Here is a 27282-nt window from a genome sequence, read left to right on the forward strand (position 1 = left end):
GTGACACCCCCGGCCGCCCCACCTGGCCTGAGACATTCCCTCCCTCCAGGCCGCCTATAGCGCCAGCCCCGTGACACCCCGGCCCGGCGTGAAACGTTCCCTCCCTCCAGGCTGCCTATAGCGCCAGCCCCTGACACCCCTGCCCGCCCCGCCTGAGACATCTCCTCCCTCCAGGGCCGCCTATAGCGCCAGCCCCTGACACCCCTGCCCGCCCCGCCTGAGACATCTCCTCCCTCCAGGGCCGCCTATAGCGCCAGCCCCTGACACCCCTGCCCGCCCCGCCTGAGACATCTCCTCCCTCCAGGGCCGCCTATAGCGCCAGCCCCTGACACCCCCGCCCGCCCCGCCTGGCCTGAGACATCTCCTCCCTCCAGGCCGCCTATAGCGCCAGCCCCTGACACCCCCGCCCGCCCCGCCTAGCCTGAGACATCTCCTCCCTCCAGGCCGCCTATAGCGCCAGCCCCTGACACCCCCGCCCGCCCCACCTGGCCTGAGACATTCCCTCCCTCCAGGCCGCCTATAGCGCCAGCCCCGTGACACCCCGGCCCGGCCTGAGACGTTCCCTCCCTCCAGGCCGCCTATAGCGCCAGCCCCGTGACACCCCGGCCCGGCCTGAAACGTTCCCTCCCTCCAGGCCGCCTATAGCGCCAGCCCCGTGACACCCCGGCCCGGCCTGAAACGTTCCCTCCCTGCAGGCCGCCTATAGCGCCAGCCCTGTGACACCCCCGCCCGCCCCACCTGGCCTGAGACATCTCCTCCCTCCAGGCCGCCTATAGCGCCAGCCCCGTGACACTCCCGCCTGGCCTGAGACATTCCCTCCCTCCAGGCCGCCTATAGCGCCAGCCCCGTGACACCCCCGCCCGCCCCACCTGGCCTGAGACATCTCCTCCCTCCAGGCCGCCTATAACGCCAGCCCCGTGACACCCCCGCCCACCCCACCTGGCCTGAGATATCTCCTCCCTCCAGGGCCGCCGCAACCCGCCAGTACCACAGAACATGTAGCCAGGAGAGCGAACAGCTGGAGACTGCCCGCAAGGCCCCTGCTCATTCAACATCAGACAGCACAGACCTACACCGCTCTCCATTTATGGTTGGTGCAGCCTCATCACGCCCTGACAGGGTCAGTTGCAGAAGCCCTGCCCCAGCCCTGTTCTTTCCCCCTCTATCCCTGCAGCCTCTCCTCGGCTGGTGCAGAGCTCTCCTCCTCACCCAGCTTTTCCACAAAGTCTTTCCCTGTCAGGGCTGGGAAAGACAGCTCAGTTCTTTCTGCGTAGTGAAGCAGCCAAGGGGACATATGATAGAGCAGGAAGAAGAGCTGGTTATCTTATTAAAAGCCAGCAGTGGCTGCCAGCAAAGATGCCTTAGTGTTAGAGATAAGCAGAGATCCGTTCCAGCTGCCAGGGGTTGGAGTTGCTGAGAAACAGCAGTTCCTTTCTCCCTTCTTCTGTTCTGGCTGAAACAAACAGAGAAAAGGAACCCTGTCAACACCACATCATCAAGTTCTTCAATTGTGTTAGCATTCCAATGTACTGGCCTTGAAAGCTTTATTAAAAAATCATAGATTCAAAGGCAAGAAGGGACCACTGTGATCATTGATGCCCTGTATAACACAGCCCCATCCAACTTCCCCACAAGAATTCCTAGAGCATTTCTTTTTCAAAAACATCCAATCTTCATTTTTAAATGGTCAGTTATGGAGGCTCCACCCCAACCATTGTTGGTACAGTGTTTCAAATTATCCTCACTATCCACTATTTGCTCCTCATATCTGGTTTGAATTTGCCTAGCTTTTACTTCTAGTCATTAGCTCATGTTATACTTTTCTCTGCTAAGATTGAAGAGTCCATTATCAAATATCTGTAGATACTTACAAACTAATCAAGTCACCCCTTAACCTTCTCTTTCATAACCAAATAGATTGAGCACCTAGAGTCTATCATTATAAGTCACATTTTGTAATCTTTTAATTGTTCTCATGGCCCATCTCTGAATCCTCTCCAATTCATCAACATCCTTGTTGGATTGTGGATGCAATAGTTCATCAGTGGTTCCACTAGTGCCAAACACAGAGGTAAAATAACATTGCTACTCCCACCTGAGAGCAACTCCCCCTCTTTATGCAATCAAGGACTGTAATGGCCCTGTTACTCACAGCATCACAATGTGAGCTCATGTTCAGCTGACTATCCACTACAAGGCCCAAATCTTTTTCAGTCACTGCTTTCTAAGATTGAGTCCTCCATCCTGAAAGTATAGTGTACATTCTTGGTTGCTAGATGCTTACATTTAGCCATCCTCAAACACATAGTTTGTTTGCACCTAGTTTACCAATTGATCTAGATCTGTCAGCAACCTGTTACAGGCCTTTGTCGCCCCCATCACTCCCACTTAGTCCTAATAGTTAGCAATTGGCTTAAAACCTGAAGCAGGTGGTTTTATATCCCTTCCAAAATTTGGCAATATTAACCATAACAAGAATATCCAAAAGTTATCAGTGTTCAATCCCTCTTTGACTCTTGCTAATTCTTGAATTCCACAGCTAGTTCTGAATTTGTCACCCTTCACTTTTACTGAATAGCTGCTGTTATGAAACAACAGAAGCTCCCACTCTACTCTTGACTATTTTTTATTAAAATACACTCCCTCTCCCCCTTATTTATCTCCATTCTAAGATAAGTGATCCCCATCTTTTAAATCTGCCTCACGTGTATTTTTCCAGGCCCTTGATATAATCAATTACCCTTCTTTCAAAACCATCTAATTCTACAGTATCCTTTTTGTGTTGGGATGATTAGTACCGCTCACAGTATTCCAGAAGAGACAAACCATTGACTTATAACATATTTTCTGAATTAATCTCCAGCCTATTCCTTATGCATTGTAACAGTTTGCTTTTTAGAGCACAGCTGCAGTTAGCCAAGCTCTTCATTAACTACCCCAGAATGGTGTCCAGTCCAATTTTTTTTTAGTTGATACTGTTCATTTAGAATGCTGAAGGTATCTGAGTAGTTCAACATTCTGCCTACTGTAATTTATGTTCCTAATGAAGCCAATAAACAGGGTTAGATTTCCAAGTTTTGAACCTTGTTGTAGCGGTGTTGGTCCCAGGATATTAGAGACACAAGGTGGGTGAGGGAAGGTGGTTCAATAAAAGATTTTACCTCACCCACTTTGTCTCTCTAAGTTTTCAACCTTGTCATTGAGCCACATTGGTTTATTTCAGGCCTTATATTGTTTTAAGTAGCATCCATGCCATATCTAAGAATTTCACTTCCTTTGCTTTTGACTTTAGGACCTTTTGTCTAGTTTCCTCATTTTAGTGCAGTCTCCCTTTCTAAAGTTTAGTGTAGCTGTGTTACTTTGTTATCCTACATCCCCATAGGATGGTAGCCCTCAGCTTGACTGTTTTTCTTGAACCCACAGTCCAGGTCGACAACTCCTGTGTCTGACCAGGAGTTGGGAGGAACCCGGGCCCACCCTCTACTCTGGGTTCCAGCCCAGGACCCTGTGGAATGCAGCTGTCTAGAGTGCCTCTTGGAACAGCTGTGTGACAGCTACAACTAACTCCCTGGGCTACTTCCCCACAGCCTCCTCCCAACACCTTCATCCTCACCATAGGACCTTCCTCCTGGTGTCTGATAATGCTTGTACATCTCAGTCCTCCAACAGTTTGCGTTCTTACTCTCAGCTCCTAGTGCCTCTTGCTCCCAGCTCCTCACACACACACACACACACCACAAACTGAAATGAGCTCCTTTTTAAAACCCAGGTGCCCTGATTAGCCTGCCTTAATTGATTCTAGTAGCTTCTTGATTGGCTGCAGGTATTCTAATCAGCATGTGTGTCTTAATTGTCTCCAGAAGGTTCCTGATTGTTCTGGAACCTTCCCTGTTACCTTACCCAGGGAAAAGGGACCTACTTAGCCTGGGGCTAATATATCTGCCTTCTATTACTCTCCTGTAGCCCGACCCTGTCACATATTCCTCTTTCCCCCCCCAACACTATGGGGTTGGGCAACTTGGGACATCAGGCAGTGTACTCAAGACAAGCCATCTGCATTGTCACGGTGGCTTCCAGCCTGGTGTTGTATGGTGAATTGGAAAGGTTGTAGGGTCAGGAACTCTCTTTATTTCGCTGCATCCACTGGAGGGGTGCATGGTTGGTCACAAGGATAAACCGTCATCCCAGAAGGTAATAACGTAGTGAAATGGGCCATGGAAACACAACTAGGCACAATTTGGATATCTCATTCAGCCAGCGAAAGTCATTACAAAACCTAGTGGTGCCATCAGGTTTGGGAATCAACACAATCAGGCTTGACCACTGACTGTGGGACTCTTCAATGACTCCCAGCTCCAACATCCTTTTTACCTCTGCTTTGATCTCTTCCCTTTTTGCTGCTGGAACCCAATAGGGCCTTAAAGTGACCTTTGCCCCAGGGTCTGTGATAATGTGGTGATATGCTTTGATGGTCCAGCCTGGTTTGGTTGAAAACATGTCCTGGTATCGGTTGATGCCAAGAACCTCTAGCATCTCCTCCAGACTCGGGGACTCAGTTCGTAACCACTTTCGTGCGAGATGGATGAGGTCATATAATTGGGAGCGCAGAGTTTTGTTTTCCTGGTACCTCCACTCATGATATTGCTGGGCCTGCACTGCGGTCGTTACCCCAGATCTGGCCAGGATCTCTGCTTTCAGCTGGGGTAGTCTGCCGCAGCCTCTTCAGGCAAATCATAATAGGCCTTCTAGGCCTCCCCACACAGGAATGAAGCGAGGATGCCAGACCACTGTTCTTGGGGCCAAGCCTCCCGCAGGGCTGTCCTCTCAAAGGCCAGGAGGTGTGCCTCTACATCATCCTCCCGTGTCATTTTCTGTAGCAAATTGCTGGCCCGCACTACCTCCTCCATTGTGGTGAAAAAAAATAAAAATAGACACCCCCCCACACACACCCTCCTTCTTCCACCACGCTGTGTGCACCAAATCCCACTTCTTACACCAGTTGTGACAAAGTTCCTCCTCTACCTTGGTGAGTCTTCCGCTTTTTGGTGGATTTGCTCGCCTTGGCAGCAGGGAAAGGGGACCTACTTAGCCTGGGGTTAATATATCTGCCTCCTATTACTCTCCTGTAGCCATCTGGCCCGACCCTGTCACAATTGCAAGACACAGCAATGCTATTTTCTATTTAATTATAACCCACAAAAGATTACCTTCATTTCAGGATCTAAATATGACCTTTTAAAAAATCCATTGGGAAGAGAAGGTTTGTCTTTGATGAAATGTGCATTTCTTTATGCTTGGTGATAATGTGTATGTTTATTATGAGGGCAATGTAAGATCTAGATTGTCCCTTTTCCTTTAAATTCTTAGATTTTTTAAATACAATAGGTAGCTTTATTATTAGCACTTAAACCAAGAAACTTGTTTTTAAAGCTAACAGCTGGAATAATGGTATGAAGGGCACAGAGCTCATCTTTCTCTGTGATGGAGATGGAAGTTGAAATACTATAGCTGTCTTCATTCCTTTGCATGGGAGGGGGGCGGAACTCACCTCTGTCATGTTGAAGCCACTTGCGGTCAAGGTAATATTGATAACAGCTCTCAAACTCTCGCTGACTATAGTTGGAAACCCGGATGGGAATGAAAGGGTCCAGTGTGTCGAAACCCTCCTGGAAGGGAAAAGTGAAACTGTGAGGCAGACAGAATGGTCTGAGCTGCGGAAGGATAAGGCACAGCCTAGCCATGAGGAAGCTCAGGTAGAACTGCTTCGAAAAAGAATAGCTCTATGGTTCATGTAACCCAGGAAAGCAATTAAAACACAGAGAATAAGTGAACTCTGAGATACTCTGGTTATTTGTGCAAAAGGGGGCTAGTGAAAGAGCAAAAAGGTGAGAATGAGAAGTCAAAAAGCAGGAGCACTGGGGCAGACTGGGCTGGACAACCTGTTTCACTATGTTCGGAGGAAAGTTCCCCCCATCCCTTTCACACACAGGCCAAGCTGAAGAATGAGACTATGACAAAGTTAGATAAAGAGTGTAAGGAAAAATTTGAGAGATATGGCAGTTGGTAGCCACACTGTAATAGGGAGTCTGAGCCAAGCATAAGGGACAGCATACAAGAATGACTGAACAGAGCAAGAATGATTCAGCTCATCATATCTACTGGGGAAGTAGGTCCCAAACCAGTATTCTTATTTCTGTTGCTTTACATGTACCAATGCAGAGGAAGACAGAGGCCATAACTCACCTTTCCCAGCAACTCGTGGGGCAAATAAGCAGAACGTGGTTTGAAGAGAGAGCCCGTCTGGCTAAGAGTGGTCACAATGGCACCTCCATTCTGAAACACAGAGCTGGATTAGAAGGAGTCTTAGGTATAGGACATACACCTCACCTGTCTAGAATCATTATCCTGCATTTTCCTTCTGGATCCTGTAATTACCTTCAATCCCAGCTTCTCCTAGGCAATGTGTGGAACAGAACAGAAGTACTGGCTGTGAAGAGCACCCACCTACTCTTGTCCCAGCAGGATGCAGTGCAGAGAGCAAGGAAGAAGCACTGTTTCCTGTGCAGCTCTTCCCAGGAGATAGTGCTGAATGGGACAGAAGCACTGATTACAGAGACTTCAGGATGGGAGTGAAGTAACTATAGGATCTCCACACTACTCAGTGGTTTGAGCATTGGCCTGCTAAACCCAGGGTTGTGAGTTCAATCCTTGAGGGGGCCATTCTGCCTCAGGCTGCTCTCCCAGCCAGCAGCACCATCTGCTACCAACCTACCCCTCCCTCCGTGAAAGCAACGGCCGACAAAGTTTCGGACCTCTACTGGGAGAAGCTGGAACTGAAATAGCTTTTTCACTGAGTGGCACTGTACAGAATCTGAGAAGAGGCTATGATGGTTTCCCAGTCATTCCAGGCCTGGCCACTACGAGCAGACATTCAGCACAAAAGAAAAAGGTAACTGGAGGCGATAAAGCAAGGGTGGGCAAACTACAGCCCAGCCCATGAGCTGTACCATGCGGCTCAGCCCCATTCTAGCACTCTGGCCAGGGCACTGGGTTGGGGGCTGGACCACGCGGCTCGGCCCAGCTCCAGTGCTCCAGCCCGGGAGCTCGGTTGGGGCCACACCACATGGGTCGGCCCCGCTCTGGTGCTCCAGCCGGGGCGCTGGGTTGGGGCTGCACCACGCAGCTCGGCCCTGCTCCAACACTCCTGCTGGGCCGCAGGGTCAGGGCCAAACCACGCGGCTCCCAGAAGCCGCGGCATGGCCCTGCTCTGGCTCCTACGCCCTCCAATGGGAGCTGCAGGGGCAGTGCCTGCAGATGGCAGAGCGTACAGAGCCGCCTGGCTATGTCCCTTCTCCAGCTCCTACACGGAGGCATGCCACTGCTTCTGGTAGCCACTTGAGGTAAGCACCTCTCAGAGCCTGCATCCCCTGAGCCTCTCCCCATGCCCCAATCCCCTGCCCCAGTCCTGATCCCCCTCCCACTCTCCAAGCCCCTCGATCCCAGCCTGGAGCACCCTCCTGCACCCCAAACCTCTCATTCCCAGCCCCATCGCAGAGCCCACACCCCCAGCCAGAATCTGCACCCCTTCCTGCACCCCTGCCCCAGCCCTGATCTCCCTCCAGCCCTCCGAACCCCTCGGTCCCAGCCCAGAACACCCTCCTACACCCCAAACTCCTCATCCCCAACCCCTATTTTGTGAGCATTCATGGCCCGCCATACAATTTCAATTCCCCTATGTGGCCCGAGGGGCACAAAGTTTGCCCATCCCTTCGATAAAGTGAGGCATCTGTTATGCAGTCAAGATTGTTTAAACAGCTTTCAATTGAAACATCTCTCCACCACACTCTTTAAAAGCTTTTCCTGTAATACATCTGTCAATGAAAGGAAGAAATGGAATAAATGTAAAACTACTAAACAGAGGTAACTCCCCCAGGTGGATTGCACTCTCAGCAAATTTGCGGATGATACTAAACTGGGAGGAGTGGTAGATACGCTGGAGGGGAGGGATAGGATACAGAAGGACCTAGACAAATTGGAGGATTGGGCCAAAAGAAATCTGATGAGGTTCAATAAGGATAAGTGCAGGGTCCTGCACTTAGGACGGAAGAACCCAATGCACAGCTACAGACTAGGGACCGAATGGCTAGGCAGCAGTTCTGCGGAAAAGGACCTAGGGGTGACAGTGGATGAGAAGCTGGATATGAGTCAGCAGTGTGCCTTTGTTGCCAAGAAGGCCAATGGCATTTTGGGATGTATAAGTAGGGGCATAGCGAGCAGATCGAGGGACGTGATCGTTCCCCTCTATTCGACATTGGTGAGGCCTCATCTGGAGTACTGTGTCCAGTTTTGGGCCCCACACTACAAGAAGGATGTGGATAAACTGGAGAGAGTCCAGCGAAGGGCAACAAAAATGATTAGGGGTCTGGAACACATGACTTATGAGGAGAGGCTGAGGGAGCTGGGATTGTTTAGCCTGCAGAAGAGAAGAATGAGGGGGGATTTGATAGCTGCTTTCAACTACCTGAAAGGGGGTTCCAAAGAGGATGGCTCTAGACTGTTCTCAATGGCAGCAGATGACAGAACGAGGAGTAATGGTCTCAAGTTGCAGTGGGGGAGGTTTAGATTGGATATTAGGAAAAACTTTTTCACTAAGAGGGTGGTGAAACACTGGAATGCATTACCTAGGGAGGTGGTAGAATCTCCTTCCTTAGAGGTTTTTAAGGTCAGGCTTGACAAAGCCCTGGCTGGGATGATTTAACTGGGAATTGGTCCTGCTTCGAGCAGGGGTTGGACTAGATGACCTTCTGGGGTCCCTTCCAACCCTGATATTCTATGATTCTAAGTCACACAGCTCTGTAAATTCCCAGTAGGAAGCCCCTCAGAAGGTCTCACTGCTCTGGACATCAGCATTTAGCTCTGAACATCGTGCAGTGACTTGCCAGCAAGCCCACAAATGCACTCACCCAGTCATTCACCACCATCTTCCTCAGATTGTGGACTAGCGTCAGTTCCTCTGGAGAAACCTAATGATGACAGAATGTCAGGTATAGCTGGCTAGAGAAATCACTGTCTCCCAGCTCCTCTGCCACCCATGAGGTTCCTTTGGATGCTTAAACAAGCAAAAAACCCCAGAGCACAGCAGCAGCTTAACAGTGACTGCAGTGAAAGAACTATTTGGAGCTTCCTTCAGAGATGCCATTGAGATTTTTAGAGGCTGTCCGAAACACAAGCATGCACAAGAAGAAGGCAGAAGCTTTTCCACAGGCAGCCATCTGCCATGAGATCAGTTTCTGGGAATGGGATACTGGTAAGCTGATCCATTCCATGCCATACAGGCACTACTAAATTTGAATTCATTAGCCACATGGCAAACACAACATGAATTAATTTGATTAAGGCAATTATGTCACCCTTCTATGGGAAAAGTTACAACGGAGCACAATATTCCACCTATCAAGAACCTCAAAGAGCAGTTCTGAAGTCTCAACAGTCTACCACTATTAGTTACTCTTAGCCCTTCTCAACTCAGGACTTCCACTTGCTTTCCCTCTCTGTAGGCCTGGCATCATCCTTGATACCAGTCTCTTCTTCCACATCTCCTGTGTCAGCAGATCTAGTCATGTGCTAGACCCCACCCAGGCCCTAATCCCCTCTCACCTGGACTATTAAAATTCTTAACGTAAGAAGTCATACTGGATCACACCAAAGGTTCATCTAGCCCAGTATCCTGTCTTCTGACAGTGGCCAATGCCACATGCTTCAGAGGAAATGAACAGGGCAATTATCAAGTTATCCATCTCCAGTTGTCCAGTCCCAGCTTCATGCTAGTCACAGGTTTAGGGATATCTGGAGCATGGGGTTGCATCCCTGACCATCTTGGCTAATAGCCATTGATGGACTTATCCTTCACAAACTTTTCTAATTCTTTTCTGAACCCAGTTATACTTTTGTCCTTCACAACATTCCCTGGCAATGAGTTCCATAAGTTGACTGTGCATTCTATTAAGAAGTTTGTTTTAAATCTGCTGCCTATTAATTTCATTGGGTGACCCCGATTCTTGTGCTACGTGAAGAGGTAAACAACACTTCCCTATTCACTTTCTCCAAACCATTCACAATTTTATAGATCTCTATCATATCGCCACCCACCTTACTCATCTCTTTTCTAAAATGAACAGTCATGGTATTTTTAATCTCTCCTCATACCAAAGCTGATCCATATTCCTAATAACTTTTGTTTTTCTTTGTACCTTTTCCAATTCTAATATATATCTTTTTTGAGATGGGGCGACCAGAACTGCCTGCAGTATTCAAGATGTGTGCATACCATGGATTTATATAGTGACATTAGGATATTTTCTGTTTTATTTCCTAATAGTTCCTATCTTTTTGTTAGTTTTGTTTTTGTTTTTTTAACTGCCACTGCACACAGAACAGAGGTTTTCAGAGAGCGATCCATGACAACTCCAAGATCTTTTTCTTGAGTGGGAGCAGCTAATTTAGACCCATCATTTTGCATTTATAGTTGGGATTATTTTTTCCAATGTGCATTATTCTACATTTATCAACATTGATAAGGCCTCTCCAAATCAATGAGGCTACTACCCCCATCCCACCTTCTTCCTCATACTGACCTGGGTTCCTTTGCATTTCAGGATCCAATTCAAAATTGCCCTCCCTGTTTTTGAACCCTTATAGAATGTGACTCTCCTCACATCTTCTCACCTAGCATTGGTCCCCGTTCCCCCCTCCACCATGCCTTCACACTCTCAGCAGTGTAGTGTGAGAACATTTTCCTCTGCAGCACCTTCCACCTGAACCATGCTCCTTGCATATTTCTGCCTCAGTGACTCTCCAATTCCTTCAAAATCCAGCTTGGAAGCCTCTTGTTTGCTTATATCATGTAAATGCCTTCTTCCTTTGCTATTATTTAACATTGTCATTGTATTTAATCTCAAGAATTTTGGAGGAGCAGATTTATGAAAATAACTACACAAAATAAAGCTGTATATTGGCAAGGGTGTTGAGCAAAATGAATGCCCTCCTGTTCTTTATTGTGTGAAGTCATTCACTTTCATATTCTGCACTGCAGAATCCTCATTGGAGAGCTACAGTTTGCAGAATCCTCTGAGTTAGAGGAAGCTTTATAACTGCTAGAACTTAATAGCCCCGGAAACAATCATCCAAAGGTGGAACCAAACCCTCCCCTTAGGTTTCTCCATTTGTGTTAGCCACAAGAAAGGAAGGTAATTTCCTACAGCACTTTTGTCTTTCTTCCTCAGTGTTGTCTGTCCCCAGAGAGCATTGATTCCATCCACTGCCACCAGAAGTCTAAATGCACCAAGAGGACACTGCTGCTTTAACTCTTTCAGCACAACCCCCACAGCATCACTGGCATTCTTCACTCGCGTTAAACCCTACAAATAGATTGGTATACAACATTAGCAAAGGGAGAGAATGCAGGCCATGTGCAATCAGGAAGCCTTGGCACCAACTTCTCTATGAGGATCTAAAAGATGGGACAGAAGAGACCTAAGGCTCTGTCCTCCCCTCCCAAAGGGGCAGCATGGTCTAATAAATAGATTGAGCATAGGGATAGGTGTCAGCAACTCATGAGTTCTAATCCCAGCTCTGACACAGACTGTTTGTGTGTCCTCCTTGAGAGGTCTAGTTCCATGCTTTGGTCTTCCCATCTACAAGGTGGAGATAACAACCCTTCCAACTTCCCAGGACTAATGTCTGCACAATGCTTTAGAAGCACTAAATATAGTTCTTCTCCCCCATTCCCTTCACTGGGCATCATGTCTCATTTTCATATTACTGACAGGTTCCAACAATACCATAGGCAATTGTCATTCCCTCACCTGTTCTACCACTTCACCCAGTGGTCTGCCCTTCTCAGTGCTTTCCCGTTTGCTCCACATATATGTCTGTTGTGTTTTTATCTGTAATAAAAGGAGAATTGGGGCAGGGGGTAGGGTAATTGAACGTAGATGGAGAGTGTGAACTGCCAAGCTCCCACTTCAGGGGCACCTCAACAAACCTGGGCAGTAGGAGCCCCCACTCCGCTCCAGAGGTACTGGGAAAGAGCTACAGAATGGCATTTCTTGGTGCAGCATCCCTCAGTGATATAATGACCAAAATCTCAGACTTCCCCCAGTGGTGGGACCCCTTTGCAAACACAGGGATCTTTAATGCATTTCCAACCCCACTGAAACCTACCTCCAAATAAACTACGTGATAAATGAAAAAAGAAAAGGAGTTCTTGTGGTACCTTAGAGACTAACAAATTTATTTGAGCATAAGCTTTCGTGAGCTACAGCTCACTTCATCGGATGCATTCAGTGCCACAAGTACTCCTTTTCTTTTTGCGAATACAGACTAACATGGCTGCTACTCTGATATGTGATTAATAGTAAGTTATCCGATGTGAATGCTTATTCACTACCAACACAGGAAATGCTTCTCAAAAAAAATGAACAGATCCGTAGACCCCATTCCACTGGATAGACATTCCAAGTGAGGGAGCAATCCCCATGAAATTTCCAGGAGAAGCTGTTCTTGTAGGTTTTCCCTGGTTCCTAATCCAGGGACTCAGTAGAATTTACTGACCTCTTTTAAGAAGTGGTCATTTGAAGTTTTGAAATTCTTAAGCCAGGTAGATGCTTCCAGAGGCTGGTCAAACCGCTCTTTGTTATAGGAGGACTGCATAAGCTCCCTGCAATTCTTCACCCAGACGTGAGCTGTGAAGCAGAAACAAAACGAGACAAACAATTGTCCTGTTTAGTTAAGGGTAACTGCACGCTTTTTTTCTGGTCCTTTTTCCTAATTCTTCTCTATTCACCACAGAAAGCCACTATGCCATATAATGAGCATACCCCACCCTTGGGGAAATAGCCACTCAGCAAACACGCACCATGATTTATCAACAGCCTCCAAATGTAGCAGGATCCGTAACTCAGGGCACCCATACCAGATTGACTAGTTTGTAGTGACAGAGCATGAGGCTGATGTGCATGTGTGCACAGGGGAAAACACTATTCAACGCCTCTGTTTTCTTCTTTATGTTTTGCTCTTAATTTAATAACTTTTTGTATCCCAATCATGGGAAAACCATGATGAACAAAATCTCCCACTCTATAATGTCTTTAGCTGCTTTGCCTTCCCAGTAGGTTAGTTACAGCGCACAGAACATTACGCATTCAGAGGTATCACCAGGGTACTTACCATCTGGAATGTGTAAAACCAGCCAGTCCTGTTTTGCACAATAATGAATAGCATGGCACAGCGTCATTGTTTTTCCTGTTCCCTTCTCCCCATCTCCAGCATAAACTGTCAAGGAAAACCTCAGATAGAGTGTCTCCAGGCTATGGTTTTTTTGGGGGGTGCAGAAAAGCCTCTTTTTCCTATCTAACTATGTGAGGAAAAGGCATTGGTGGGGAAGGTGGGAGGCTGACCCATGCCACCCAACATGAGGTCAGAATCCCATCTCCCTCTCAGTGTGCAGGAAGCGCAGCTGCCCTTATTTAACCCACATTCTAGAGCACGGCAAATGAAGAAAGGATACAGATAACATATCGGATAGCCGGGTGGGCCAAGTTGGTGCTTTTCAGATAACCAAGGAGTTCTAGAGCTGGTTTCCGAACCATCAGGCAGCTTTCATTGAACGTCTTCATCTGACAGGAGACAGAATAGGAACAAGGAGCCGCATATAAGTGCGCATCAGCAGCTCCTACCCTGATTATGTCTGAATTATACAATAGTCTTTCAGGGCTGCAGTAACACCAGCCCTAACAAAACCAGTGGACTGCGCTATGTGTCACAACCCCTCCAGCTTGTATGATGACCTTCCTTGACTTTTTCTTCTCTGTCTTATTCAGAAGCACTTTCCTGATAAGTAACCTACAAAGTAGATGATCAAAATGGTTCCTTCTGGCCTTGGAATCTATGAATTACTTCCACATTAACATGTTACAGAGATTAGTTTAAAATTCAAACTTACTACTAATGCTATAGTAGAACTAACCAGCCTGAAAGTCCCAATCTCATAGGATCTGCCAAGATTGGAACAGACCAACTTATTTTGATATACAATATATTCAAAAGAGCACCTATCAAGGGCTATAGGCATCTTTGCCAAAAATTAAACAATCTACTCCCTGTCTGAGGTCAGAAAATTACCAGCTACGCTAAACAATACCTCTGTCTACCTGCCTCCCCAATGCCTGAGTAACCAGACGGAACTTGCAACATGCCCTCAAGTCCAGTATCCAGTGGCCAATACCCAAAGCTTCAAAGGAAGAAGATAACCACCCCAGTCCTCAAGTCCTCCTGCCTTAATGCTCCTAAGGCAGTCATGCAATGCTGCACATGGTAGGAAACATTTCCTTACAACCCTTGAAGTGATCAGAGGATGTCTTGAGGCCCAAGATATTCATACTCCCTAGCCATGGCCCTGTATAGCTCACAGCTTAAATTCAGCAGCACTCTGCTATGGCAGACTGGAAATTCTGCAATAGCTGCATTTAAATTTCAAAATTAACATTTTAAAATAATTAAATATGAAATATATGCAAAACTCCCACTGAATTCAGTGGGGCCAGGATTTTACCCCCAATTCCATGTTATACAGAAGTGTAGTTTGTTTTGATGTGTCAGATGTTTTTTCTTGACAGTGCATAAATTCATATCAGAAGGTTGGGGAACAGAGAAGGGAAGCTTGAGATTTTGGCCACCTGACAGTGCCATTTGCATCTTTTGGCAGCAGAGAATGCATGAGAAGCACTTTGGAATTGTGGGCTATTCTAGTTTATAGTGAATGTTTGTGTGGTCATCTTTAAGTTTCACAGTCAGCATCTCATTAAGATGTATGGGACAGTTTGCACCTTTCCAAGGTATTGTTTCAGGCAGTTGGCACACTCAGGAAGACAACATTGCTTTGGTTACATTTGGTTCCCATTTCTAAGGTTTCCTTCATAACCACAAGCACTGGAAATTTTTATTTTAAATAAACACTTAGATTATGGAGCACAATTCTGCAGTAAAGGACGACTTGACAGCAAATTTTGCAATCCTGGAGTATATGGGACCCTGTTGCAATCTTAATGTTATCCTATCACAACATTTATAACAGTTGCTGAAAGTAAAATGATCAGTGAACTCAAAGTTTTCCCACTTCAGACTACTGTGGTCTCTATTTCATTTTTTATTTTTCCTTGTAACACATCAGCACTATGACTAGTGGCAGATGTCCCTTGACAAGCACACAAACGTAATTCAGCTGCATGTATGTTGTTATAAGCTACATTATCTGGGGAAGAACCATTTGCCTGAAAATATTTTGAGAGGATAAATATCAAGTGAAGCTCACAACACTGCCTCAGTCTAGCAGAATAATTTCCTTAAAAAAATTATGTTTATGTTGCATGATTAGAAAAAAAAAAGTTACCCAGTTGGAGACTTTTCTCTGCATTTATTTAATTAAAAAGCTTGAATTTAAATTTAATTCTAAATAACCAAGGCAAACATAAATGGCAGTCTATAATGAGCTTTAATTACTACTGGTTTTCTGAAAAGAAAAGAAACCTGCCCAGATATTTAACTTAGCCTTTAAAAGGCCACAGTATGTAGTTTACATAAACCATAAGGTTTGTAAGGTACTAGGTTGCTGTATGATGTTGGGAGCACATACATTATTGTCTGCACTCAGATACAATCAGGAACAAGAAGGGCTCAACAAATAAACCAAAGCCAAGAAACTGATATTGAAGCACATTACAGCACAGCGTGAAGAGAAAAGCCATGGAAGTGTTAAGGGGAGGAGCCCCACTGTGCTCAAGCATAAGATGTTTCACTGAATTTCTTGGAATATTTTAACAGGTGGCGTTAGATGCCTCATTTCCTTGTCATTGGTTCATTTACATTAATAATCCACAGATCATTTCTGAGTCCAGAAATGCATTTTAAACAGCATGCTATAGCTGCAGAGTAAACCCCACCAGTCAGAGTGAGATCTGTGTCAGAGATGGAAAGAAAGAGCAAGGTATTTTTTGCTGATCTAAAGCCATTTTATAAGCAAGTCTATTTTACACAGAAATGACACCATTCAAGTCCCCAGGAGGGGTTGTGCTCAGACAGTCTGGACCCATAGCACATTATAGACTCAGAAGTTAGAGACTGAGGAAACTTAAATCACATCTCAGTAATCTCCACTCCCCAGATCTCTTCCACTATGCAAAGCAAGATCAATCTTCTCTCAACCCAGCCCCCTCCCACAGAAGGATCACTCATGGCTGTGTGCCATCACTGCCAAAAGAAAATCCAGCTTTCTATTGACCCAAAACAACTGTATTCGACTCAGTGAAGGTGCCTCAGGAATGTGGCTCCCTGCTGATCCTCACATCACAGTCTACACATCCAGTCCTTCCCACATCTCCCCAACCAGTGCTGAAACAGAGTACCTGCATTTGGAAGCGGTAGGGCAGTCCATGTGGAAACACCACCTTCACCTCTTGGAGGGGGATGCTGTAATGCTGACCCTCATGTTGCTCTGCATGGTTGGCCTGTGAAGTTAAAATACAATTGTAACAACCATGGGAGGCTGAACTCTAGATGAGCCATCTCATCTGTCTGTGTACAGAGGTTCCCTTAAGAGTGAGGCAGTAAAGTACCACCCAGGCAGAATAATCATCAAATTACTCAGAGTCAGAATACACCTGCTTCTAGGTTTTATTTATTTAGCACAGTGGTGGTCCACAAAATGGTTTCTTTTACAGTGGTGAAGCATACACAAGTCTGGAAGCAGCAGTGCTTCCTACTAGCTATAGCATAGTCCAGGGTGTCTCCTGGATTTCCAATTTTTTTTTAAATTAGTTTTGATCTAGACAGGTCAATCATACCTCCACCCCATCAAGATATTATCTGGGGATACATATAGGGACCAGGGCTGTTAAGTAAGAAGATGCCATTTTTACAGTCTCTTTTGAGAGTTTAGCTTTCCTGTTGTCACCTCAGTGCTGTTTAGTGAAATTTCCCTGTAACCAAGCATTTTAACTTCTAGAGGAAAGTTGTGGAATAAGGTGCGGAGATGAACCACAGGAGAATCTGTAGCTTAAGAAGTGATCCACAATATGGACAAGCTTGAGGAACATGGATTTGATTAATTAAGAAGCATCGGCTGCTGTTGCCAAATATATATCAGGCATGTGCAACCGGAATGCTGAAGCCAGTTGCTTGGCAACATAAATCCTAGACCTAGGACAGAGCAGACAATTCTTGCCATCTGGGCTCTTCTGTGCAGTCTATAGAGATGCTCTGATCACATGACTGGATCATCTGCATGCTGCTGTTTCCATAGAGACCTCAAAGGAATCAGCAGTGCAAGAGACTCCAATTACAGAGGCAGTGGAAAAGCTCCTCAAAGGCTTATTTCATTCATTCATTTCACTTCATCTTGTGCTTGAGAGAGAGAGAGAGAGAGAGACACTACAGCTGGAATTATAAAGCCGGTGGGGTGTGCTTAGTTATTTTTTCCCTTAATAACCAATCTGGGGAAGTTAGTCAGAAAAGAATGACCCTGAAGTTGAAATTAATAGTGTCTGATGCCAAGTTTTCACCCACATCTAAGCTGCTACAATACATGGCCCATTTCATTTCTACAGCTGCAGAGAAAGAATCAATACATGTTCAAAGGGGATTTCAGAAAGGGTCTTGGCCCTGTTTTGAAGGTTTGTTATTCACACCCTACAGGAGCAGGGCATGGTTATTATGAAAAACTACCTACTCCCTTCATTTCCACTCATAAGTAGCATGTGATCTCAGTCAGTGGGTCCAGGGTGCCCAAGAACAGACTCTGACGCACTTAGGGTACTGGCTAGTTGACATAATAGTAAATATGGTAGTAACTCACCGGGTTGCTCTCATTGGTGCGGAATACTGCTCTGGGTTTCTCTGCTGGGATTTGGGCATCCTGATTAACTGCAGCACTTAACCAAGCCCTGGCACTGGCATGGAGAAAATATCCAGAATCCAACTACAGAGGAAAAACATTTCTCAGCAATTGAAAGATCATAATTACATGCAAAAATCCAGTTATCAGTTGTAGCTTTACACACGTACTAGACACGTCAGGGAAGAGTCAATGTAACATGCCCTACTCTGGAAGTAGGGGTCACAGCAATTAGAATACATAGGAAATTCATTGTGTAAAGCTCAATGTTATGTATAGCTGTACTGCAAGTTCAATTGCATCTTTCTAAACCCCTTCAATTCACTTAAGTCCATCTGCCACCCTTACAGAGCTGAGCTCTCTACCTAAATGAGTTATCCCATTAAGTATCACAGGGGTAGCCATGTTAGTCTGTATCCACAAAAACAACGAGGAGTCCAGTGGCACCTTAAAGACTAAACAGATTTATTTGGGCATAAACTTTCGTGGGTAAAAAACCCACTTCTTCAGATGCATGGAGTGAAAATTATAGATACAGGCATAAATATATATTGGCACATGAAGAGAAGGGAATAACCTTACAAGTGGAGAACCAATGTTGAAGGCCAATTCAGTCAGGATGGATGTGGTCCACTCCCAATAATTGATGAAGAGGTGTCAATACCAAGAGAGGGAAAATTGCTTTTGTAGTGAGTCAGCCACTCCCAGTCCCTATTCAAGCCAAAACTGATGGTGTTAAGTTTGCAAATGAATTGTAGTTCTACAAAAAGAAAAGGAGTACTTGTGGCACCTTAGAGACTAAAAAATTTATTTGAGCATAAGCTTTCATGAGCTACAGCTCACTTCATCGGATACATTCAGGGTACAGATGTGGGGACCTGCATGAAAACCTCCTAAGCTTACTTTTACCAGCTTAGGTTAAAACTTCCCCAAGGTACAAACTATTTTACCTTTTGCCCTTGGACTTTCGCTGCCACCACCAAACATCTAACACCGGTTACTGGGAAAGAGTTAGTTTGGAAACGTCTTTCCCCGCAAAATCCTCCCAAATCTTACCCCCCTTTTCCTGGGGAAGGTTTGATAAAAATCCTCACCAGTTTGCATAGGTGACCACAGACCCAAACCCTTGGATCTTAAGAACAATGAAAAAGCATTCAGTTTCTTAAAAGAAGAATTTTAATAGAAGTAAAAAGAATCACCTCTGTAAAATCAGGATGGTAAATACCTTACAGGGTAATTAGATTCAAAACATAGAGAATCCCTCTAGGCAAAACCTTAAGTTACAAAAAGACACAAAACAGGAATATCCATTCCATTCAGCACAGCTTATTTTCTCAGCCATTTGAAGAAAACAGAATCTAATGCATATCTAGCTAGATTACTTATTAAGTTCTAAGACTCCATTCCTGTTCATTCACTGAATGCATCCGATGAAGTGAGCTGTAGCTCACGAAAGCTTATGCTCAAATAAATTTGTTAGTCTCTAAGGTGCCACAAGTCCTCCTTTTCTTTTTGCGAATACAGACTAACACGGCTGTTACTCTGAAACCCATAGTTCTACAGTTTTTCTTTGAAGTCTGTTTTTGAAGTTTTTTTTGTTGAAGAATGGCTACTTTTAAATAGGTTATTGAATGCCCAGGGAGATTGAAGTGTTCTCCTACTGGCTTTTGTATGTTACCATTCCTGATGTCTGATTTGTCCATTTATCCTTTTACATAGAGACTGTCCAGTTTGGACCATGTACATGGCAGAGCGGCATTGCTGGCATATATCACATTAGTAGATGTGCAGGTGAATGAGCCCCTGATGGTGTGGCTGGTGTGTTTGGGTCCTATGATGGCGTCGCTAGAGTAGATATGGGGACAGAGAAGGCAACAGGGTTTGTTACAAGGATTGATTCCTGGGTTAGTGTTTCTGTGGTGTGGTGTGTAGTTGCTGGTGAGTATTTGCTTCAGGTTGGGGGGCTGTCTGTAAGCGAGGATTGGCCTGCCTCCCAAGGCCTGTGAGAGTCGGTGATCGTGTTCCAGGATAGGTTGTAGATCGTGGATGATGAGCTGGAGAGGTTTTAGCTGGGGGCTCTACGTGATGGCCAGTGGTGTTCTGTTATTTTCCTTGTTGGGCCTGTCCTGTTTTAAGTGACTTCTGGGTACCCATCTCGCTCTGTCAATCTGCTTCCTCACTTCTCCCAGGTGGGTATTGTAGTTTTAAGAATGCTTGATAGAGATCTTGTAAGTGTGTGTCTCTGTCTGAGGAATTAGAGCAAATGCGGTTGTATCTTAGGACTTGGCTGTAGACAATGGATCATGTGATGTGTCCTGGATGGAAGCTGGAGGCATGTAGGTAAGTATAGCGGTCAGTAGGTTTCCGGTATAGGATGGTGTTTATGTGACACCACTTATTTGCACTGTAGTGTCCAGGAAGTGGATCTCTTGTGTGGACTGGTCCAGGCTGAGGTTGATGGTGGGGTGGAAATTGTTGAAATCCAGGTGGAACTCTTCAAGGGCCTCCTTCCCGTGGGTCCATGATGATGAAGAAGATGTCAATGTAGCGTAAGTAGAGTAGGGGCATTAGGGGACGAGAGCTGAGGAAGCATTGTTCTAAGTCAGCCATAAAAACGTTGACATACTGTGGGGTCATGTGGGTACCCAGAGTAGTGTGCTGACTTGAAGGTATAAGTTGTCTCCAAAACTGAAATGGTTGTGGGTGAGGACAAAGTCACAAAGCTCAGCCACCAAGTGTGCTGTGGCCACATCAGGGATACTGTTCCTGACAGCTTGTAGACCATCCTCGTGTGGAATATTCGTGTAAAGAGCTTCTACAACCATGGTGGCCAGGATGGTGTTTTCAGGAAGATCACCAATGCATTGTAGTTTCCTCAGGAAGTCAGTGGTGTCTCGAAGATAGCTAGGAGTGCTGGTAGCATAGGGTCTGAGGAGAGAGTCCAAATAGCCAGATATAGATAATAGCGGTCCTTAATGGGAGCGGACTACATCCATTCTGACTGAATTACCTTACAAATGGAGAACCAATGTTGAAGGTCAACTCCCTTCTCTTCATGTGCCAATATCTATCTATGCCTGTATCTGTAATTTTCTCTCCATGCATTTTTTACCCATGAAAGCTTATGCCCAAATATATCTGTTAGTCTTTAAAGTGCCACCGGACTCCTGGTTGTTTTTATCTCATTAAGGACAGCTCAAGAGCACAGTGCAGCCATTAAAGTCTTATAGCTGAGAAGTTCCTGCAAGGTTTCTGCCTACAGTGATGAATGGCAGCTAGTACCTTGCAAATTCAAGCTGCCTAGTAATCCATAATCGCTTCAATTACTGTGGGATTAATGCAGCACTGCCCACTATTTGGTATTTATAATTGAACTCATTGCATTGATTTCCTGGATAACTGTGTCCCAGCATACAGAATTTTTCATTAAAACAGAACTATGAAGGAGAAACAAACAGCCAGCTGAGCGAATACAAGCTACTCTATAGGAAACTCATGAAGCGTGCCTGTAAATCCTAACCAGAGAGGGCAGGGGATTAAGGGTAGCAAGGAATAAAAAGAAGAGATTTTAGTAGAGATTTAGATTTAGAAGAGATTTTCTGCGGAAAAGGACCTAGGGGTGACAGTGGACGAGAAGCTGGATATGAGTCAGCAGTGTGCCCTTGTTGCCAAGAAGGCCAATGGCATTTTGGGATGTATAAGTAGGGGCACAGCGAGCAGATCGAGGGACGTGATCGTCCCCCTCTGTTCGACATTGGTGAGGCCTCATCTGGAGTACTGTGTCCAGTTTTGGGCTCCATACTACAAGAAGGATATGGATAAATTGGAGAGAGTCCAGCGAAGGGCAACAAAAATGATTAGGGGTCTGGAACACATGACTTATGAGGAGAGGCTGAGAGAACTGGGATTGTTTAGCCTGCAGAAGAGAAGAATGAGGGGGGATTTGATAGCTGCTTTCAACTACCTGAGAGGTAGTTCCAGAGAGGATGGTTCTAGACTATTCTCAGTGGTGGAAGAGGACAGGACAAGGAGTAATGGTCTCAAGTTGCAGTGCGGGAGGTTTAGGTTGGATATTAGGAAAAACTTTTTCACTAGGAGGGTGGTGAAACACTGGAATGCATTGCCTAGGGAGGTGGTGGAATCTCCTTCCTTAGAAGTTTTTAAGGTCAGGCTTGACAAAGCCTTGGCTGGGATGATTTAATTGGGGATGGGTCCTGCTTTTGAGCAAGGGGTTGGACTAGATGACCTCCTGAGGTCCCTTCCAACCCTGATATTCTATGATTCTAGTAGGCCAAGGTGAAAGAAAATGTTGAAGGTGAATGTAGAAGCTGAGCTCAGAGATAACACAGTGAATAAATTGTCCCACACACTCAGGGCAGAGAGGCTGAGGAGAGGCCAAAACAAAGAGAAATGAAAACCTGCTTAAGTATTACAGACAGCAACAGTTGCTGTCTCCAACTCAAGACACAAAGAAAGCAGTTTCCTGCTTTGCATTCCTGTACAGTCCATTTGTTCCCCAGCACAGATGAGAGCAGCACTATGTAAAGCCAAAACACCAAGATTTAGACACAGAACAGCTGCTTTAATTCCACATTGTTTCATGCAGCTTTTCTGACATCAGCATTTGAGAGTCTTACGTGGGGTCACCTGAAAGGCATCACAGGGCTTAGAAGAAAGCAGAACACTCAGATTAACCCACATCCAAATTAAATATGACTGTGCTCCTGATTCAGCATTTCAGGTCTTTCTGCTTAGGGAAGGAACAAAACCAGTTTGTATTCTCCACTCTACATATTTAACTAACCTTAGTAATAGCGGGCATTATGCAGGTAAGCACCTCCATGTTTATACCATCAATCTTCAGGTTTATCATCATATGGCTGGTGGTCTCTATTTGCCCCAAGGGTGCCCTTTTCTCCTTAGCATCACACAATTTGGAGAGATGTCTCATTTGGCCATTATTTACTTATTTATTAATTTTAAAAGATTTTCTTTTCATCTAAAGATGTATGACTTATTTTAGTGCTTGTGAGAGCAAGGAACTAAGAGCACTCACTTGAGTTAAGCAGTGTCAACAACTGGGGCTGTGAAAGTACCTTTCCCTGCTCTGCTAGTACACCTCAGGCATGACCTGGTATAACCCCTGCAGTTCTAGTCCTTCCCATCCCCACAACCTCCCAGTCTCTGCCAACGGTACCTCAGTTTCAACTATCTACCGCTCATGCTGTTTCGGTCCTGACTCCCTCCCTCACAGCCCTGCCAATGCAGCTCAAGCCTGCCCTGCAACATCCCCTGCTTCTCAAATATGCATCTCTCCTGCTGAGACTTCAAAGAGCTTCACAATGTGTGGCTGATCAGTGATGTAGACAAGTCAGGACTTAGTAAACTGGGTTCAAATCTTGGCCTGGGTCACAGAAATGAAAAGTTATTGCACTAGCCTGCTATTGACTCCCTCCCCGAAAGCACCACAGATTCCCCCTCCCCCACATCCATCATTGCTTGAATGAAAGCCAAATTCTAAGCTCTCTATAGACAAGCCAGGATAACCAAGACCTTTTGCCAGACTTCCTGCTCCCCATCCCACTCCTCCCAATGCCTGCCCACATAAGTCTTCCAGTAAACAGGATAAGATATATAGCTCATCTCAGGAATTTGGTTCCATTTTTACACAGCTTTGAGACCAGGACTGCTAATTCCACTTTTCCTAAAGCGAAATCCCACGGCCTCAGTAAAGCTTGGATACTACATGAAGTGAAGACAATTCTCTTTGTCCCAAAGACACATGATCCAAAAGGCATGAGATAGCATGATGTATTTCTTAGGATCACCTACACAACATTCCTCGTTCGTCACACTGCTTTGGCAGTTTCCATTTAGGGACTCCTTTCTGCACCATCCCATAGATGCAATTTTTAATATACCTGGACACAAAGTCCATCTAAATATGTTAGAATGGATAGACAACCAAACTACAAGCCCCTTGAGTGATGGGTACCAATCTACCCCAAAACATAATGCAACAGCTCTAACTACTGTCCTAGAACTTTAAGGATACACATCTGCATTTTCTGAGTTCACTGCAGTTTATTGGTCAATTCGATTTTGCAAAACACTTAAGTGATTAAACTAAAACATGCCCAATATTCTACAATAATTCAACATCAACAAAATCAAGTCTTCAAACTGTCACTTTGTTCCACGTGAAAATAAACATTTTCAGTCTCATGTTCAGAAGGAGTTACCATTGGCGAAGAGAGAAAATCAACAGTAACTCACTAGGCATTGGACTACCAAGGGTTCCTTTTCCCCCAATCTACATGTAATGATGCTCCTGTATGGGAGCAACAAATGTCACTCAGTCCTTGGAACTGACAGATTCTTATGTCACAGACAGCAAACGAGCCAAGAAGAGGGACTGAAAGATTGCCAGTTATTGTTTGTATTTTCCACAGCATGCATCTGATGAGGTGAGCTGTAGCTCACAAAAGCTTATGCTCAAATAAATTTGTCTCTAAGGTGCCACAAGTACTCCTTTTCTTTTTGCGAATACAGACCAACACAGCTGCTACTCTGAAACCAGTTATTGTTAGGGGAATTTTAAAGCTTTATTTTTATTTTGTACCATAAAAGGTTTACTCCTAGACCACCGTTAATATACACACTACATGCCTTGACTTTTTAAAACAACAAGGCACAGCTTGGCCCCTTATAGTGGGGGCAAGAACGATGATAGCTCACAACTTCACCCTCAAGGCTGTAAAGCTATTCACATGGAATACTTGTGTATTCATATCTTCAGTTCATCATAGGATCTCATTTAATTAATTTTGAAAAGCAGGTATGTAAATTGAACAAGCTGTTCAAACACGATCTCAACATAATTTATCTCAGTCCTAGCAAGTGGCATTTATATTAAATTGCTGTCTGCCAGAAGACAGTAATCTAACTCAAACCTCTTAAATGGCAAGCCACCTACAACCATGATAAATCAAGAAGCCAAAAGCCATAAGGTGGAGCTGTTTCTATATGAATCCCTGCATCTCACTTGCCATGCACTTATTCAATAAATCACCATAAAAGCGATTCCCTACATTCTATGCAGGTCTCAGTGATAAATATTGCACTGCACAACAGGAATCTTGTCTCCGGAAACAGTTTGTATATTCTCCCTCTGCAGCACAGGAATGATACAGTTCTTGACAAAAGAGCATTTAGAAGTCATCTCAAAAGAGGTCACCCTGATATAAACAGAACAAACAACTAGAAGACCCTCTTCACGATTCACCCCAGATGGGCAAAGCTAATGCATTAGTATTGTGTTCACAAAACTGTAGATTTTACATTTTGAGGTAGTGCACTAGGTCTTTAAATCCTGCTCATTGTTTGTATCCCCAGACTAGTGTACTGACACACATGCTGAGTGTGCAAGTGTAATCTTTGAGCTAGTGATGCAATGGAGTATTTAGTGCAAAACAGACAGACTCTGGACTCTATCCATAAATAGGCAGGGCTGTGGCACTAAGCCCCCTCCTTACTTCCCAGAAAGGCAGAGATAGCAGTAAGGAGGACCCCTAGCAACTTGGATGAATCTTCTTGGGTAGGGTTGGTGGGCCCACTGCACTCTTCTCCTCCTGCTACACAGAGTCCTTTTCTGGGGTGGCATTGGCATTTCCTTAACCACCCAGCACTGGGTCTTGGAGTTAGCACCTAGTTGAGATGCACAGAGCAGTTCATACCTCATTTTTTCATGCTGTCTGTACTCTGGAAGGAATTGTTGTCTTGGTTTTATTTGGTTCACATATTCAGGCTTTTCTTTGCCATCACAAGGGCTAGAAACTTAGACCCGGTATTTTTTCCATATAGTTGTGTACAGTTTGGTGTAGTACCAAACTTCACCTTTTCGGCTAGGGACAGTACTTTTTACCAAAAGTTAAAGCACCTAAGCAATATAACCACCTAATATGGATGAGTTCTATTGGTATGAAGGTACCTTTATACCAGTGTAACTGCATCCACGCAAGGAGGGGTATTGCTTGCTTTAACTATACTGGTTTCAAGCAGTTCAATTGGTACAAAAACTTCATGTAGACAAACCCTTACTTTTTTTCAAAAAACAGCTTAGAGTCTGATGTAACTTGGCTCCAGGAGATGGGGACCTTGACATGGGCCTAAAGTGTCTATGCTTCAGTCCAGCCCTGACTTTTAAATTCCTAGTCTACACACAAGCAGGTAAAAATCCTACAATTAAACCATAAATTCACAAAACTTTACAGCTTGAAAACAGGCAAGATGAACTGCCGTTATAATCCATTTGCATTCAGAAGCTGGGAGCCTGCTTCCTGGCCACTTGGAACAATTTAGGGTTGCAGGTTTGCTGACAGATGAAGTTACATTCCTCAGTCACAGAACATTTGAGATTTAAAGGCCATAAGAGCTGCTGGAAGGTAGTCACATGACTAGACTGACATGCAAAAGGCTGTTATTCTGAGGGTTAAATCTTTCTGAAGACAAAGGCCCTCACAACTGTGCTGCTGTTTGCCATAAAAGGGCCACAGAACCAATTTAATTGGCCCCCAGGGACAAAACACAGAACAGAAAGTCCCCAGGGACAAAACCCTAGCAAACGTAAGGTCATTAAGATGACCCCATGATTCTACTTCTGACAGTGACCCAAGGATAGGGGCATGCCAGGCCAGAGCAGGACCACATTACTCTGCACTTCAGCTACTTTAGGCAAGAGCATGACCCATAAGTGGCCCCCTAGAGTTGTTCTGAGTCACACAGGGGGCAGATAGGCTTGCAGCCAAGCCCAGAGGTGTAAAGAGCATACAAAAGCCATCTTTGCCCCATCTTTACCCGCCTTCTTGGGCCATACCTCCTCGGGAGGCACAGTAAAGAATCAAGGCCATCATCAGTAGTGGATCTTCTTACCAAGGGTAGTGCTGCTCAATGTTCTTGAGAAAGGATGACTTTAGTGCAAATCCAGCAGATTTTCTGTTTTCAAAATGACTTATATTATGCACTATAATGTGAAAAATAGCATTCTGGACCCTTTATAGTGATAATCATTCCAGATCTCAAGACGGAGATCCAGCAAAGGATATGCTTCACAGAGCCAGTGCAGGACTCACCTTGGGCCCCTGGCAGATCACTCCTTTCACACTTCTCAGCATTATCCCTGCAGAGACAAGAGTGGAGTTTACTCACAGCAACTCACAATATCTGATCTCTCCTATCAAGTTGTCAAATGCGTGTCTTAGGAACTGTAATCAGCCATGGTGTCTACAGTGTTATTGTAGCCCTGCTGGTCCCAGGATATGAGAGAGAGAGAAAGT

The 27282-nt window shown here is 45.1% G+C and overlaps 1 protein-coding gene across 3 annotated transcripts in view; it reads right to left on the reverse strand.

Annotated features, from left to right (window-relative positions):
• Positions 1–1070: 1070 nt before the first annotated feature.
• The window catches only part of DAP3 (death associated protein 3), a 30064-nt gene continuing 3852 nt past the window's right edge, over positions 1071–27282 (reverse strand). For 2 of the 3 annotated variants that reach the window (XM_073323187.2, XM_073323186.2), the window contains exons 3-14: positions 27079–27125; positions 17909–18031; positions 16461–16562; positions 13568–13676; positions 13228–13320; positions 12613–12743; positions 11865–11945; positions 11259–11417; positions 8964–9023; positions 6244–6333; positions 5549–5666; positions 1071–1453 (exon numbers count right to left, since the gene is read on the reverse strand). In XM_073323187.2, the coding sequence (XP_073179288.1) occupies positions 1368–1453; positions 5549–5666; positions 6244–6333; positions 8964–9023; positions 11259–11417; positions 11865–11945; positions 12613–12743; positions 13228–13320; positions 13568–13676; positions 16461–16562; positions 17909–18031; positions 27079–27120 (1194 nt within the window). In that variant the 5' untranslated portion in view covers positions 27121–27125 and the 3' untranslated portion in view covers positions 1071–1367. The remainder of the gene's footprint in view (positions 1454–5548; positions 5667–6243; positions 6334–8963; positions 9024–11258; positions 11418–11864; positions 11946–12612; positions 12744–13227; positions 13321–13567; positions 13677–16460; positions 16563–17908; positions 18032–27078; positions 27126–27282) is intronic. The other variant, XM_073323188.1, reaches the window with a different exon arrangement.

This window comes from Lepidochelys kempii, chromosome 24 (assembly GCF_965140285.1).
Source record: "Lepidochelys kempii isolate rLepKem1 chromosome 24, rLepKem1.hap1, whole genome shotgun sequence".
NCBI lineage: Eukaryota > Metazoa > Chordata > Testudines > Cheloniidae > Lepidochelys > Lepidochelys kempii.